Source organism: Thalassophryne amazonica, chromosome 13 (genome assembly GCF_902500255.1).
Source record: "Thalassophryne amazonica chromosome 13, fThaAma1.1, whole genome shotgun sequence".
In the NCBI taxonomy this organism is placed as follows: domain Eukaryota; kingdom Metazoa; phylum Chordata; class Actinopteri; order Batrachoidiformes; family Batrachoididae; genus Thalassophryne; species Thalassophryne amazonica.
In genome coordinates this window covers 31,071,825-31,090,405 of record NC_047115.1, presented here as the reverse complement: position 1 = coordinate 31,090,405, position 18,581 = coordinate 31,071,825, and the positions used below count along the sequence as shown (strand labels likewise).

Genomic DNA, 18,581 nt, shown 5'->3' with positions numbered 1-18,581 from the left:
CCTGGAGATAAGCAAAATGACAGAATGCTAATCTTTCTTACATGCTTAAAGCTCAGGGTGGATGACATGACCTAAAGTTAGTATTACGGTACTTGTCACTTTTGGGACAGTGACAGTATTATACTGTGGGATTACTGCTTTTGCTCTATATGACCTCTTTAATAGTGATTTTTTTTTTTTTTTTTTTGGTTTTTCAGCAAGAGTTCATTTTCAAATTTTTTCCTCAATGTTACAATCCGGGTCACTGTGTGGAATGCATTTCACAAAGCTGTAGCGTGGCACATGATCACATCGTTGATGAGTGACATTGGCATACCAACTACCTCTTGAAGCCACACATCATGTTTTCAATCAGGTGCTGAGTAAAATCCCCCCGACTCACTCGTTTGTCAATGTAAACACACCGCTGCTCCCAAATCATCCCCGTAATGACAACGTTCAGCTGGTTGCTACGGCACTGATGGCAAATCTAAAAACAATTGACTGTGCTAATTGGGTTTTTATGCCTACTTAGCTTTTAAAGTCCCGCAGGGAGGCTTAGCGTGGCCGGCAAGTTATTGTTCTACACAACTGCTCCAACGCAAGTACATTAAGGCGACAGTCCCTGATCCAAACATAAACAAGTGTCACTCCATCACTGAAGAACAAAGATGTTTACTTCATGTTAATGTGTGGGCTAATGCAGGGCTGGGTTTAAGTAGGCATTGGCCCCCTGGGATACACTCATCCATGGGCTCTAAAAAAATTCCATTATAATCACAGAATGCAAGTTAATACTGGCAGTGTCTGTGCAGGATATCTTAAGAGGATTAAATCTGATGAGGAAGGAGCTGATTAAATTTTTGTATAGATCCAGATTGAGGAGCAGCTATTGGCTTCAACCCTTGATCAAATATATTTAATGTAAATAGCTGTATATAGCTTTGTTGTTTGCTACATTTGTACATACGTTTTTGAAATTTACAATTTATATTTGCTTTCTAAGTTATAAATATAATGCAATGCTAAAATACCCTTGGCCATATGAGCATTGTGCTCTTTATAATTTGCAGTTGTTCAATTATTAAAATCATATTCTTTTGTACAATTTTCACATGTTCAATAAAGCCCACTATCAATCAATTAATCAATCATAAACAATATTTATGTTTTAATACCACCTGTAGGAGGTTTTGCATGTATGTTTGCATGAGCTTTTGACAAGCGCAGAAGTTGTGCAAATCAGCCCTTGTGCATTTGCAGGTCTTAAGACAAATTTAACCCATAGCAAGTTAGCTTTAAGTTATCACTCCAGAGGTGTTATCAGGTTACAAAAACAGTATTTTCAGTTTTAGAAGTGTTTATTTCTCACTAGCTTTTACATAATATATGACAAACAGGTTACATTTACACACAAACACAACAGAATTTACACCTAGCTAGCAGCCTGTGATGTCACCACGCTAACGTCCGCTAAATAGTTTGTAAATCCTTCCAGAGGTGTTATCAGGTTACAAAAACAGCAGTTTAAGTTTTAGAAGTGTTAATTTCTCACTAGCTTTTACATAATATATGAGAAACGTATATAAACACACAAAATGAAGCAGTTTTGAAGAGACCAGCGAGTGACCTCATGGTGTAGCTCTACTCTGATTGGCTGTCACCTGCATCACTCAAACACAAAATGGATCACATTGAAACAGAATGTGACTTTTTAAATCTCTTAAAATACATCAAGGTTGAACTTGTCCAAGGTCGGTGCCCAAATCATTTTTTTCTGTGAATTTCAAGAGTCTGGCAGTAATAGGACTGGACGTAAGCTGAGCACAAACAGATGGACGGATGGACAAAAAGCTTTCATAATACCCGATGGCCATATTTGATGGCCTCAGGTAAAAAATAGCTTGTTAAACATGCTTGTGGTTTTCACAGTAAAAAAAGCAAACTTTTATCTATTCAGATTTTATGGTTTTGTGTGAATTTAGGTTCATTGTGTTAATATAGTATGTTAGAATGAAAGAAAAACTGTACAGTCACACAGGTGAGGTTGTGCTGAAAAAAAAAAAAAATATATGACACCAAAACAAGGAAAAGTACATTATGAAGGTAAAACCAAAATTAGCCAAAAACAGCCAATTATACCCTGGACCCAAAATGGTTATGTTGCAGTTTTTGCAATTGTATTAGATTAAAGACAACATAAATATGAGTGCGCCTAACTTCAAGATACTAGTGCCATTTTATGATGAATTTATGGCAAACTGATAAATAATAAAAGTAATACCAAAAATGGTGTGAATATCAGTTTGAAGTACTCCATTAATACATACAGTTAAGTCAAAGCGTTTAGGCAGAACACAACATGAGGATCCTGACCTGAGAAAAAAAAAATCCTTGGCTATTTTTCCAAGGCACGACGTTTTACTAAATTAAGAGATTTTTTGCTCGCTTGTGCAACATATTTTTTTTGTTTGTTTTTTTTGTTTACCCAGTTTCACTTCTCCATCCAGAGAGAGAAGGATGTTCCCAGCTTTCAAGTCTCTGTGGATGATCTTGTTCTCGTGCAGGTAGATTAAAGCCTCCAACGTCTGCTTGCACACCACACGGATTTGGGGCTCGGTCAAAGGTCTTTCCAGTTCTGTTAATGCACATGCATACATATGCACTCATTAAACAATCTGCACATTTTGGAAGTTACACATTTTCCTGTAAAACATTCCTTATCACAGTCTATATGATACACTTTTTGCTGTAAATGGGGCATCTGAACATCTTAAAATGAAAAGTATGACATGATGGTATCCAATAGCAACAGTAGGACATAAAATCCATCCTTATTTGAGCCAGCGTGTATGACTACATGAGTGTGGTTGGCAGCAATGTGTTACAGGTGAGTCAGAGGACAGATGAGAATCTTCAGTACCCTCGCAGTTCTAATCATCAAACCCCAAAACTTGTGAGAAATGACCACGGTCCTGTATAACTGCAATTCACACATTGATAAGGGTGTTAAGTTGCTTGCTGAAAATGACACAAAAAGAACAACAGGCGTTATAAGTGCAGGAACCACTCCTTGAAATTTAGCTACATAATTACAAGCTTGGAATGGCTTTCAGACCAGCCAGAGTGGTGGAAAAAAGAGAGCGAGAGAAAAAAAATCCACAGAGGAGACTTCTGGATGGAAGAAAAGGGAGCTGGCACTGGAAAATGGAGCAAAGAGAAAGTACCAGAAGTTTCTAGTGAGTTTCTGTTTCCGTCAATGAAGTGCCAGTGTGGGACTTACCCAGCATGATGGCATCCACCGCGCCGCCGGCACAGAACTCTATCAGAATCTGCAACGGCAGAACACAGCTAAGTGGAAAAAGGCAGGAAGGGCTTTTAATAAATTTACAACAACACTGAATGAAAGGAGCGAGTCAGCCAAGATACGCGAGCAGTATGTTTATAACACCAGCACACCTACTCTATTATCATTACTCTCCAAGAAGCCAATCCATCAAACACTGAAGACTATACCGAGCAACCCCGGGGGAGACTGCTTTTCCATTTCAGGAACAAACAAAATAAAATAAAATAAATAAATAATGATGTTTTAATCTTTGTAGGCACAAAACATTAGTACACATTCTGGTTGTTAGATTCTGGCTGCAGACACTGACCGGAATTTTTGCTGTTATTTTCTCATCAGATATGATCTGTGATGTTAAATATTCTTATTCAACAACGCACAACCTTGGGCCAAAACAACTTAATGTTCCAATTTATTTTTTTTTTTTACATGGGACATATTATGACACCTTTTGTAGCCAATATCGGTCCTCTGGTGCCTTCAAAACAGATAGTAGGGTTGGGCTGATTGGGTTGATTACACTGTCCATCGTCAACGGCCACGCCCCCAGCCTGCCATACACACTGATTCCACTGGTCTATTTCCAGATTTCCAGAGTGACGCAATTTAACTTAACCAGGTTAGTCCCATTGAGATCGAGATCTCTTTTACAAGAGAGACCTTGACAGCTCTACAATTTCCAATTCACCTACTTGCATGTCTTTGGATGTGATGAAACCATAGCACTTGGAAGGAACCCACGCAACACAGGGAGAACATGCAAACTCCACACAGAAAGGCCACAAGTGGGAATTGATCCCAGGACCTTTCTTGCTGTGAGCAACAGTGCTACCACTAATCCACCGTGCTGCCCAAATAATCAAACTGAGCACTTATTCATCCATCCATCCATTTTCTTCCGCTTTATCCAGAGTCGGGTCGCGGGGGCAGCAGCTCAAGCAAAGCCGCCCAGACCTCCCGATCCACACACACCTCCCCCAGCTCCTCCGGGGGAACCCCAAGGCGTTCCTAAGCCAGCCGACAGATGTAGTCCCTCCAGCGTGTCCTGGGTCTTCCCCGGGGCCTCCTCCCAATGGGACGTGCCCGGAACACCTCTCCAGCGAGGCATCCAGGGGGCATCCGGAAAAGATGCCTGAGCCACCTCAACTGACTCCTTTCAACGTGGAGGAGCAGCGGCTCCACTCCGAGCTCCTCACCCTATCTCTAAGGGAGCGCCCAGCCACCCTGCGGAGGAAACTCATCTCGGCCTCTGTACTCGTGATCCGTTCTTTCGGTCATGAGCCAAATCTCTGACAATAGGTGAGGATCGGAACATAGATCGATCGGTAAATCGAGAGCTTTGCCCATCTACTCAGCTCTCTCTTCACCACGACCAGTCCGATACGCGACGCATCACTGCAGATGCTGCACCGATCCATCTATCGATCTCATGCTCCATCAGTCCCTCACTCATGAACAAGACCCCGAGATACTTAAACTCCTCCACTTGAGGCAAGGACACTCCACCGACCTGAAGAGGGCAAAGCACCTTTTTCCGATCGAGAACCATGGCCTCGGATTTGGAGGTGCTGATTTTCATCCCGGATGCTTCACACTCGGCTGGAAACCGCCCTAGTGGACGCTGAAGGTCCTGATTTGACAAAGCCAACTTTTCATCAAGCTACAATAGTTTTCCATGCTGTGTTCAATTGTACTCATAACTTGGAGGGGGGGGGGGGGGGGGGGGGAGGTTGGACTCAAAGTGCAATCACACGACCATTCCAGCTGGAATTCCAAGTCGGAAAATGGGTCACCGATCTGATGACTCAGCAAGGTGGCGGCACACGTAATGAGCAGTAAACAGAATAAGTTGTGGACCTTGGTGTTGTTCTCTGTCCAGTGACGGTTTTCAAACTTGTAATAGTCACCCACCCAAGATGGAGAACAGAAAAATATCGCAGAAAAGAGCTCAATGGCCTTTTCCAGAGCAGATGCACCAGAACACATTTAGATTAAGGACTTCCAATGTGCAATCAAAGGGAGCATCAAGTGCCAGCTGATGGTGCTGGCCACGCCCCTCCCATTTAAAAGGGAGGGCTCCCTCCCATCTTTCTCACATACACTGAGTGGGTGGGGTCAATGGGTGTGTCTCGGACAGAACAAAATTCAGATATGGCCTCCGTGACACAGTCACAGATGTCCAAAATGAGATGTTTCAGGCTTAAATTGTTTACTTACAGCAGAGGAGTTTCTCCCAAAGACATCGAACTGTAGGATGTTTAACATGAAACCATAAACATATTTAATTGGAAAAAATGTGCATTAAAATCTACAATATTTTGCAAACTAAAACACCTCAGCTTGCAGACTTTTAATCTGCGATATATAAAAAAAGTTCAATTTTAAACTGCAACAGCAACCGTGCTTTCAATGAAATACAATCATCGTGAGTGAGCTGCTGTCGGGTAATGGAGTCTGTGGATCCACCAGGAGATGGTGCACATTGAAGTGCACAAAGTCGCAGTGCATGAGATAAATTCATAATACTGTTATTGACCTACAAAACTGACCAGCACCTGAACTCTGCTGCAAAAGTCAATGTAGAGGATCTGACCAGGATTTCATCTGCGATGGCTTTCCCAGAACATTAGCAGGGAAAGTACAAGACGAGGCGCAAAAATCGATCAAACAGCAACTGAGTACCACTCTCGATTCAACGATTACACAAAGACAGAAAACAATGTGGTTGTTCCTGCTGTGCACAGCAATTTTACCCTCTGCAGAAAACTCACTTTAGATCTGCATTTAATTTCCTTCTGACAGGACCTACAATGAAGCACAAATTTCAAACTATTCATCAAAGACCTCCACTGACACCCTCGTACCACTAAAACATTGTAAACAATCAAGTCTCTGAATGCTTGACTCACTTTTGATGATTTTTCCCCAAGAAACCTTTTGCAGCATTACTGCTGATGCTGTGTGTGGATCACGCTATGTAATCAACTTTACTACGAACATATTGAACATATGTAGCAAACAATGGAATAAAAAGAAAATCCAGGCGATATAAACAAAACAAGCACAATATATAACATGCGAGCCTCAATGGTAAGCTAGCAATGGCGGAAGTGACACTTATGATGTCCAATGGTACTCTGAGGCCAGAGTTTCCCAGTTACCCTCCCACAAGGAATGCCCTCTGAAGTTGCAATTCCAACTCGTCAAAATGTATGACTCCCACATACTCAAGAGTTCACAATCCAACATGGCTGCTCCCGGCAACAAGAGTAGCAAAAGCTGTAATTTTTTAATGTTTTACTACCCTACTGCTGTCTGTGGACATGTTGCTGTGTTTTGTTTTGTTTTTTTTATGTGTGAAATACCATGTAAAGTGTTGTTTATCAGATGATGCCACTCATATCGGCTCACCCCTATATGTTGATAACGAGTTTCCAAAGCACTGCCAACCCAACAGCAAACTAAAACATGAATGTAACTTTTGAGCTGTCTGTTCTCTTCCATGAGGTCTCTTTGGTAGAGTACTTTTAGTTTAGCTTATTTGGACCTTGGGTGTGACGTCATTCTCATATATGGCTTAGGAGGTAAATGGAACACAGCACTATTCACTATTAGCCGAACTACATAACAACACCCCCCCCACTGGGGGATGAGGTAAATAATGTGATGGCTGCTCAATCTTCAATGGAAGTTTTACAGTACAGGTATCAATGGTAGGCAATTAAGAAAACAAAAAAAAAAAAACAAGAATGCAATAAAAATTTTTTGGTTTTTTTTTTTTTTTTTTTTTTTGCTTTCAGCTGTCCACAGTGGCTCAGAAACATCACAGTACATTCAGTGAAGATCTGAGATTTGACACAAGTTTTACTCCGGATGCCCTTCATGATATAATTCCAGTCATACACAGACATACACAGAAACTCTTATAGCCAGATCCAATCAGAACACACTCTGCTTAACTTTGAATATATTAAAACCTGATAGTGCCAGGTGTGCAGGCAGTGACATGTCTGTGGTGTATTAATTATCATGTAAAGCAGTTTGAATTTGGCTCTAACAAACCGTTTTACCTCAATAAGAGCAGCACTACAGTAAGCCTATTGATAATCATGTATTTCCTTCTCAGCAATTTGAGGAAAAAGAGATTTTTCCCATATGACACAATGCTTAAAAGCACTCAAACGTTTGATTGCTAACAGTGTTTCAATAATACCTTAGTATTTCTTCTGGTCTTCGTGTTGCTTATGGTGCGTTTACACATAACGACGGCACGTCATGAATGCCACGAAGTTTACATTCTTGGCTGCTGATCACAAATGTGATGATTCGGGGTAGAGGCGTCAGGTGTCCTCAGGAACTGCGTTACGATTAATGGCACGTGTTGCTGGAGAATTATCAGGAACCATTACGCACGGTCAAGAACAATGTTCCGTGTTGTTGCATGCTGTTGCGCGCTATTGCGCGTAACAGCACATCGTTAACACACACACACACACACACACACACACACACACACACACACACACACACACACACACACACACACATCCATCAGCTGCTGAACAATTCAGATTGCTCCAGTTTGCTCCTCAAAATCCACAGCAGAATAACTTTGTGACTGTGTGCTTAGTTGGACTCTGTGCCATGGAGTAGCGCAGAGAGGAGGAGGAGACTAAGAGCCAGATGTGTGGCTCCACGTGGCTCTCGTCTCACTCGTTTACCCAAACATCAGGCACATGCAGCAGGTAGAACACCTGCAGGAGCGCGCTGACCATCATTGGAATGAAACTTTAAGCTGACTTGGCATCACTGTCCTCCTTCAGCATACTGCAGCAATGAAACTGAATGCGGTGCAGTAGGGTTTAATTGTCCGCACGTCAGAGAAGAACGCTGTCACGCTCTATTAAGGATCACCACTAATCAAGAAGGATCAACAAGCTCACTTGTGACATCCACGACATGAGGCAAAATGAGGGTGGTGTGTGACATTCGTGGAAGATTTTTTGACAGCCAAAAACATGTTCCAGGAAAATCACGAATATCGCGCACCAACACACACTATTAAGAAACCTATTCAGAGACGTTAAGTCACATTAAGAATGTCAGGAATGTGCCAAGAATGACACAAATATGGCATTCGTAACGCATCCTGCCTATGTGTAAATGCACCTTTAATGCTGACAAATTATACCTTATTTGTTGTCTTTCAGCCACCTGATTCTATTTTTTTCTCTCTGTCCGAGGTGCGGCTCCATCCAGAAGTGGGAGTGGTTGCCGCCTTCTGTAATGGTCATGAAATACATGGGATCTGTGGACCCAATCCCCCCCTCCCCCTCGGACACCAGCATGGACTCCCAAAATTTCGTGTATATTTGTATTGTCAAGTGTGTTGGTAGCATGGCCCAAGCAGAGGGTCACCCTTTTGAGTCTGGTCTGCTTGAGGTTTCTTCCTGAAATCAAAGGGAGTTTTTCCTTACCACTGTCGCCTGTGTGCTTGCTCTAGGGGTCGGTAAGGTTAGACCTTACTTGTGTGGTGCGCCTTGAGGCAGTTTTGTTGTGATTTAATGTGAATTAATGTGACTCAGACTATAAAAAAGTGAAGTTGTCCTTTAACTGAAACCAAAGGCAGTTACACATCTATCACGCTGCTTCAAGACTGAGCCACAGAGAGAACCTGTGTGCAGCCCTGAATTATTCACAGCCACTTTCTCCAGCCACCAAAACCACTCCATTATCTTCCAATAGATGTGACCGTTCCACAAGGGACAGTCACATGACACCTCCTGCTCGGGGACCTGTCGGTTCATACAAAGGAAAACCTCTGGGCTGTGTTCAAAAGCACAATGTGACTAAACTGTCCGCTCACTGCCGAGGACATAAAACAAACAAATGTCTTTAGAATCACTTCGCTTGTTGCCATGAAGAAGAAACAATCAGAAGAATTTGTGAAATATCAGACATAAACATGGAGGCATTCCATTATGTGAAAAAAAAAAACCAAAGGAATAAAATTAACTTGTTTGTCAGGACAATTGCATAAAAGCATACAGCATTTTACAATCTGCAAGCCAAACACCACCCTCATCGTGGCAATCCCAATGACACCACCAAGGTTCGACAATAAGGGTCACCCAGGGCAGGTCAAGAACCGTGTCAGATAAGACAATTAATTGTATTTATCTGACGTGGTTTAATAATTAACAATTAATGAATTAATTGTATTTATTTCAATTAATTGCAATTTAAAAATAAAAAATAGAATTTTTCTTAAATGTTTAGACAAGTCTATATGGATTCATAAAGGTTAGCCATTTGTCTCGCTTAATTCACATTAATTTTCTGAACTATTTAACTTAAACCATTGCAGTTATTTGGCAATTTAATAAAAAACAATTTGTATCAAGGCAAGTAAATCTGATGTATGTGCACGTCTGGGCAAGTTTTGGTGGAACATATTATATATCATTTCTACATTTTGGTTTATGAATTCCTGGAGGCCATTCTGAGGATTTATTGCAAATTAAAGACCAACAAAACAGCCTAAAGTGGTTCCATCAGTCAGGCGCCCACTTACCCAGAGTTTGCCTTCAAAATAGAAGGCATCCAGCAGCTTGACGATGTGATGGTGGTTGCAGGAGGCCAGAATATCAATCTCCACCATATAATCCTCCAATTCATCCTCCGTCTTTGTGTCAATAACCTTGGCAGCGGCCAGAGTCCCATTCTGTTTGTTCTGAGCCTGCAACAAAGACAAAACGAGGGAAATTACAGAGTGCAGTCTCACAACGCTAAATACATACATTAGGAAATCGAACAAAGAGAAGCATTCTGTCAGGTGAGAGTGCTATTCAGCGCATTTCTGACATGGCAATTCACTTTTGCTTCTTTTGCCAGTGCAACACTGTTGAATTTCATTTAAAGACAAAAGCCATTTTGCAGCCAGAGCAATAAACACAGACATGTTTCATGTCTGATGCAGCTGAAGACAAAATCCCACTGAATAAAAGCGCTGTAACACATTTCATAGACATGGGAAAAAGTTCTATATCTGAAAATATTTAAACACATAAAGACAACAGTAACATCTGCAGTATGTAATATTTACAGTACACAACCAATACTCTTCATCTTCTCTCATTTTTCGCAGGGCTTTCGCTTTCTTACGCTGACTGTAAGGTCAAATGTGAAGTCCTTGGCGTTTTTCAAACCACACGCCTCTGTCAAACACATTTCTGAGCAGCTATTTTAAGGCCAGCTTTGGACTTGATGTTTATGGATACAAACACAATCTCCTTAGGGGAAAAAATGAGGGATGGCGTGTTGGGGCCAACGACTAGTATTTACACCATTATGATCCGATGTGCAGCCAACACGTCATTACCAATAGACATTTTTCCAGACGTACCAAAGTATAAGTTGCATCACTGAACTGAAAACGCACTGATTTTTTTTTTTTTTTATAGTTCTTTTTTTCTTTTTTGCATACAAGGTGCACTGGAGCACAAGTTGCAGGACCTCCCAATCTAGCAAAGAAATTGCGGCTTATAGCACAAAAAATACAGGACATCCTTAGCTTCTAGTGATGATTAAAGGACATCTAGTCAGCACCGGCCATCTCCACTTCCAGAGTTCTAAGGGATAATCTGCCAATCAGTTTGGAACCACTGAATCTCGGTGAGATTGAAAAGGTGGTGAATCATGTGAGGATGGGTAAAGTTGCAGAAATCTGTGGTACTAGGGCTGCACTTCTACAGACAGGTGGAAATGCTGTTCTGATGGCGCTGCGTGCACAGTTTGCTTCTGTTTGTGAGACTGCTTTAAGTCCAACAGATTGGAAGAAAGGACTTCTTGTCACCCTCTGGGATGGAAGGACTGACCACCTGAACTGCAACAACAAACAAAGGTATTACACTGCTCTCTGTGCCAGGCAAGGTTCTTCAAAGGTCATTTTCAACAGGACTCAATTCAATCCTTCAATGTTTCCCATAATCCCCCTGGTGGCACCCTGTGCTTCCCAACAGGCACCGCAGCGCCAGCAGAGTTCTGCGTCTCACAGCACATGTAAAGAATGGCTAGCGAGAATATGTGACGTCAATTCAGCGAGTTTACGGGTGATTATGATGATGACACATTCTCCCAAGTTGAGAGGGTTATCTAGAGGAGGTGTAGCACCTGGGATGTACTTCTGCTGTGCCCCAATGTTGTCTTGTCCATGTTTCACATGATTTGTTTACATTGTTTTGTGCCCTGAACCAGAACTCTGCTGAAACTGACCTCTTGCGTGAATCACAGACCATGAGATGGCGCGAGATTCACAACTACGAAACAGCGAATGCCAGTTGCTTGGTGTTCAGCAATCAGAGCAGCAAACCACTGACCATATCTTAGCTCTGCTAGTACTTCATGAACACAACTACGGATACTGGCAGTGCTTCTGTGCAGCCATGTAGATTTTGCTTAGCATATAGTTGATTTGTTTACATTTGTGCAGCTCACACAATACTGATATTTTATGGCCCGCAAATAATTGATTACTCAAGCAAATAAATCAAAATATTAATAATACTTAGTTGCAGCCTTATCTGCCACACTATCCCATAGTATTTTCGTTCTAGCACAGCAAATACATGAAACTATTTGTCCTTGAGAACATAAATTTAAATTATTGTTAAACTGAAATCAACAAAGAGCTACAGGCGGTGTTCCCCTATGATGTGACACATTTCCTGTTATGGCAGCCACTCTTCAAAAGTAGGTTTTGCATATTGAGTGGCTTTCCTCCTCTAAACTTTTTCTTAAAAAAAGATATCTCAAATATTGCCATAACTCTTCTGCCATGACACACAGGCTTTAGCACATCAACTTAACTATGTGGAATAACCTTGGTTTATTTTTCTAGCTCATAGCATCAGGTAGGTAACCTTCATACTGGGACTACTGCATTTTCAAATTGCAGTATAGCTGAAACCAGCCTCTGTGGATCGTTATTGTTTAACATGAACCCTCAAGCAAATCTGACCTGAAAGCTACTGTGTGTACAATTTACTGTTGTTTATTAGCATAAATAGAACTAACATGCACAGCCATGTGTTCAATAGTGCATAACTGATCTGTAACAAAGAATTAATGAGTTTTCATAAGCTTAGAATTAGCCCGTCATTTCGATATGGGAGTGGGCCTCCTCATGGGGGCCGCCATATTTATACAGTACCCAAAAGGAACATATGTACGCCACTTTTCCTATTTTGTAGCACAGCCAGAAGACTGGAAAATAAGAAGAAATAAAAGAAGCAGAATCAGTGGTTGTTCCCCTGTACACTATGTACTGGTTGCTAGTGCAGGTTAAAAGCAAGAAGCCTCATTTTACTGTAATGGAGGATCATACATATTGATTATCACAAGAGAAAGCAAGGGAGCATAAATCTTAATCACCAAATAAGCAAAATAAACAAATAAAATTGTGGCAGGCAACAGAATAATGCAATCTACAACCTCACCACTAGATGACACTAAATCCTACACACTGTAGCTTTAAAGTCTGCACAAAGGTGGCTTTTGCACAGTACAACACCTTTAAAATATGTTTGTTGGTGCTCCAACATTTATACAGATAACCCTGACCATGTAAAAACTTCACACCTCAACACTATTCTCACACAACTTCAGCTTTACCGTTTCGTTAAAGAAACCGTTTAAATGTCATGTGAATGTAATAAACAGACATGTTGAAACAACAGAATTACACAAGAGCACCGTGTTCACATCATCAAGCAATTAAAAAAAAGAAGTCTCATCTCATCTTAGAGTGACGCTTCACTCAGCGGTGTGCACGTGACCCGGTCCGTTTCACTCGAACAGCTGATTCACAAGTTACCGGCTGCGCCCAAACAAGGCAGCCATCACAAGGCTGCCAAATAACTGATGACACCACGCGACTGTTTTACTCAAAACAACCCCGTCTCTGTTTATCTAAAAACTTGAGAAGCCATCACAGCCTTCTGGCTTTCATCACCGTTAGCTAATCAGATAATGCAATCTTGTAAATTGGTAAGTGAAGATTTCTGGGCCATTAGCTGCAAGATTAGAGCTCCAACCTGCGCAGGGAGAGAAAGCTTCTCAACAAGGACGAGTTCCAAATTGAGATGGAGCCACGCGTTCAGTTAATTTCCACTAAACTTAACTAAGAACCACTTCTTCCTGCACTTAAAGCACCACGCAAACATCTGCGCTTGAGCAACACACACACACACATCAAGATGGGTAATTTGCTGTCACTTTATGAAATTATCTGTTGTACATTTGAGCCCATATTTAAACCATATAGTGGACATTGTGTTCCCTCCAGTGACTGCTAACTTAACTTTTCGATGACTTGAGTGTCGCAACGAGCACGCAATGCACCCAGTGTTGGATAAATTAACGAATGAATGATTTACTTTATTCGGCACACACAGACTCAAAATAAGAAAGAAAACTCACAAAGAAAACAATCCAACAATGTGCCCGAAAGGGTGCAGACAGAAGCAAAAGCTCTTATAAACACCCTTTAACAAAAAAAAAAAAATTAAATGTATACATATGTATATAAAAATATACATATACTCATGATAACACAAAATATAAATTAATCACTGAACTAAAATTTCAAAACACAAACAACAGCAGAGCACCAAAAACAAAACAAAAAAGGAGAGGTGATGGTCTAGTGGTTAAGTGTTGGGCTTGAGACCAGAGGATCCTCCGTTCAAACCCCAGTCTGACCGGAAAATCACTAAAGCACCTTTCACACCAGGTCTGCTTGGAGTTGCTTCATGCTGGGTCATGACGACGCAGGAATGTCTGTGTCAGGTGCGCGCAGCAGGGGAGCAGAGAGGAGGTGAGAACGCAGAGGAGGATCTGCAGGCAGACTGTGCACGAACCGTCTGTGAGTAAATGTGGAGATGTCTGGAGTTATACTTGATGTGGACATGTCCTGTCTCTGGCAATCACTCTGTGAGCAGGACTTATGCCCTTTTTTGTCCTTTATTTAATACAATTATGAGGGAGTTTGAGGGGAGAGCGAGGAACTGCCTGCAGCCAGCCAGTTTTTTTTCTTTTAATTGTTCACATGTGCGCACGCGAACGAATCTTCCGTGAGTGGACTGGAGATGTCCGGATTTTTTTTACTGGATGTGGACATGTCCTGTCTCTGGCAATTAGTCCGTGAGCAGAACTTTTATGGACTTTATTTAAACTCAGTTGTGAGAAAATTTAAGAGCGAGGAGCTGCAGCTCTTTCAGCATATAGTTTTACTGCATTGTGTACATGGCATAAAAACAATCCTGCCTGATTTTTACTTCTGGAACAAAGGAACACAGCAGAAATCATAAATTGGCATCGGGTAACGTTGTATTGTGTGGGTGTGGCTTTCAGTCATGTTGAGTACCGTTGCTTTGCCCTGACTTGCATTGAAACCACTTCCTTTCTGCGTCCTGTGCTCAATGCAGAAAAAATTAAACGCATTTAATTTTTGGCGTTCCATTTGCCTTGTCCTTTGTGTCCATCACGGTGTTGTGGCATTGAGCTACATTGTCTCGGCACTAGGTTGCATCCGCGTGGCGTCGTCATGACACCGCACGAAACAACTCGAAGTGGGCCTGGTGTGAAAGGGACTTAAGGGCCCTTGGGCAAGTTCCTTAATCCCCTAGTTGCTCCCGGTGTGTAGTGGGCGCCTTGCACGGCAGCAGTCTGACATCGGGGTGAAAGTGAGGCATTGATGTGTAAAATGCTTTGAGCATCTGATGCAGATGGAAAAGCGCGATATAAATGCAGTCCATTTACCATTTAAAATCGATAAACCTAATTCATCATGCTATAGCAAGTAATTAAATAACTTTCTTAGAGTCTTTTAAAGCCAACCAAGTTACAGAGTGATTTTATGTTAACCGGGAACTTATTCCAAATATTAACACCTTTAACAGAAACACAATGACTTTTTACAGTGGTTCGAATCTTTGATTTCTGAAATAATAATGTTCCTTGCAAATTATAACTAGAGTCCCTCACGAGTGTTCATGAATCACACAAATTATATATGCCAGTTCAACCACAGTTCTTTTAATTTTTTTTTTTTAAATCACACTTAACCAGCATCCAGTATCCATCCAGCAGGTGGCAGACACGTCTATGAGATATTACATAGGCAAAACAAAGTTGGCCTTTTGTTTGATCTTGTGCAAAAATAAAGTTCACCAGATGTTAATAGGGTTCGTCTTCATCATATGTTCTTTTAATCTGGTGTGTGAAAAGATGATAATGGAGGAAATTTGCCCTCTGACTTACCGTAGTTAAGTACATTACAGCCCTTTCTTAAATATCTCTACGCAACTCTTTGTAATACAAATATGAGCCACTGGTCACTGAGTGTCAGCATGAATTCAGCAAATTTACAGAACTGTTCACCTGTCACAGTTTATTTAAAAAAAAAAAAATTCTATATAAAACACATACGCTGTGATTATTTTCATTGCCTTTCTGTGTGTCCTATTGTGATCCAGCACAGACTCTTTAAACAATCCAGTTTAGCAGTTGAGAGGCCACGTTTACTCTGGAAGTGAACCACGCCTTCACCACATTCAATGTCAGAAAGGCCAAATCCAAGTCAACGGAATGCCAAGGGCATATTTACAATCCTAAATGGCCGGACATATTCAGCACACCTATCAGAAAGTAATAACTGTCTTAAAAGAGGTATCTGTTAGCATTGTGGGATTTTGAAGTAAGAAATAACTTATCAACTGACATTACCCATCTTACATTTACTAGCTCTTACATTTATTACATAACGTTTCATTGTAAAATAAGGTAGAATCTGTGATGCGCGACATTCAAATGCACATACCAGCGTGCTACGCAGTAGACAAAAAGTAGTACATCATAATCCATAGGGTGCCCGAATACTCAGTAGGCATAGGGCTCTCCCCAGAAATTTAGACCACGATGGAGCTAGAGGTCAGGTTAGGTTAGGTTGTGCTGTGTGCGTGGTGGATGGGGGCTTCGTCGGGAGCAGCTCTAGCATTTTGCTTTTTTCAAATACCAACGGAAGCCATTTTCTGCAATTTCAGCTTTACATCTTCCTTAAAGTTACAAAGGTTTTGACTATACAAAAACAGATACATTCTTTTTTTTGGTTATTTTCAAAAACTGTTACGTAAACACGGCACCGGTTCAAGTATCTGCGTACACACAAATCCACTGAAAATGGTGCAGTATATATGCCAGGCCTGTATGTGGTGCTGTAACGCTCCCACAAAAAAATGGACATGAAGACATGGTGCATGCGCATAACCGGTGTAAGGAGCTAGTCAATGTAGCAGCAGAAGGGAAACTTTACAAAGCAGCACACTGAGTAAATATGAAGTCTTTTAATCTGACCAGTTGCGTACTTTCACAACCTGCCGAAAAACTGTTATCCACATAAGATGCCCTTTTTTTTTTTAGAAGACAACGTCGAGAAATATTTAAATTCTTATCCTGGAATCTGCTTGTGAGTAAATGCAGGTGGAGGTGTTTTAAATAAAGTCCCTCTATGTTTGTTTTCCTCTTGATTTTTGACGTCGATGCAAGAGCTTGACAGACAAGTAGTCTGCTCCGAGTGCGTTTACCACCCTGAGCCAGAGGACGCCATCACTTCTCCTACCACCATCAAGAAAAAGCAAAAAATAACTTCTTTTACAAGCTAAAATTCTTTTCCGCAATTATTTTATAAGCATCATAATGGTCCCTTTATTCACATCAGGGTTTACCACAGCCATTCTTCGTCTCTTCAGTATTCAGCTATTGTCTATTATGAGCTGTAGGCGCCGGTACGGTCACTGAGAAAATTCATTATGATCAACATTCTTCCTTTTAGTTATGCAATGTCTTGCAGCTGGTGTTGCGTCAGACTCTGCACACCGAACAGCTGCAAACCAATGAATTTCGATAAATTTAAGCAAAGATTACCCAGAAAAACAGAAAGGGAACACCCAAAATTTGAAAAATCAGCATGATGACACTAAGATTGTAACATGATGGCACTTTGCTGCTATTCCATTTCTTAGGGACAGCTCTGAGGCATTTAGTAGAAGTAGTCAAACAGTACTTGAATGATTTACTGCCTCTAGTTTGCAAACGGACTACACTACGCTATCCCATGATGCAGCTGGAGCCTAGTAACCAAATAACTTCCAGGGAAAATTCAAAGACAACAGCAGACGTACATGAAAAGATAACTGCATCCAAAGGACTGCGGTATTGTACAAATATACATCATGAATTATTTTCAGCTAATTTGGTATGCGCAGAACAGTTAACATCCAGGCCAACGGACAGGTGCATAGTATGAACGGACTGTCCCCCTATTATTATTATTATTAACAGGTGGGTGGTAAGTACTAAAGCACACACTTCGGATGGAGAACTGGACTGCTGTTGGCACTGTGAGACACGCCCAGTCTATGGCAGAAGGCAAAAGGGGTGTGGTCAGCCATCATAGCTTCTTTCCATTTAAAGCAACAGGGACATAATGTTATTTCTTACAGATGGGCAAATTATTGTTTTTTTAATTCTTCCTACCACCATTTGGGCATTTCCGGTTACGAATTTTGGACATATCCTTATTAAAAGTTGTAAACATGACACATTTAAGTAATTCACGAGAGATGTGTTAATTTAAAAATATTTTACCTTGTAGACTTTTCCAAATGCTCCATCTCCAAGTTCTCCAATTATCTCCCAAATTTCTTCTGGATTGACATCTCTGTGTACATGTTCGTACTGTTTCTTCTTCCTATCCGGTCCTAACTTGAATATCTTTCGCAAATTGAAGAAGGACATCTTAACTACAGCGCCGCAGATGCTGTTGTCTCCTTATTTCCGGATGTACCGGTTCGTGGAGTTCAAACGCTCACCGAAATAAAACCAACATGCGGCCGTTAGCTTGTACTGTAGCCATTCAGCTACGAGACTAAGATCAACGGCGACTTCAACCAACCGACGGCAGTTATTCAACGGTCACATCCCAGCTAACGTTAACAGGACGCAGAGGGAAACAGAGTTTGACGTTTCCGGGTCGAACAGTTGAACGGTCACACAGCAGCAAAGCGTTAATCATATCACCTCTCCTTAGTGATTCGTTAACGAGGCGTTATTTTCAACGGCTGCCAGAAGAAAACCCGTTAAGCAGCAGACTTCATGTTTCGGTTGGATGACCACAGAGAAGTTAACGGACCAC

General features: G+C 41.3%; 1 protein-coding gene across 4 annotated transcripts in view; it reads right to left on the bottom strand.

The window, feature by feature from the left end:
- The window catches only part of slka (STE20-like kinase a), a 59,741-nt gene extending 41,160 nt beyond the window's left edge, over window positions 1-18,581 (bottom strand). For 3 of the 4 annotated variants that reach the window (XM_034184198.1, XM_034184201.1, XM_034184200.1), the window contains exons 1-4: window positions 18,035-18,581; window positions 9,903-10,067; window positions 3,263-3,311; window positions 2,468-2,617 (exon numbers count right to left, since the gene is read on the bottom strand). In XM_034184198.1, the coding sequence (XP_034040089.1) occupies window positions 2,468-2,617; window positions 3,263-3,311; window positions 9,903-10,067; window positions 18,035-18,184 (514 nt within the window). In that variant the 5' untranslated portion in view covers window positions 18,185-18,581. The remainder of the gene's footprint in view (window positions 1-2,467; window positions 2,618-3,262; window positions 3,312-9,902; window positions 10,068-18,034) is intronic. The other variant, XM_034184199.1, reaches the window with a different exon arrangement.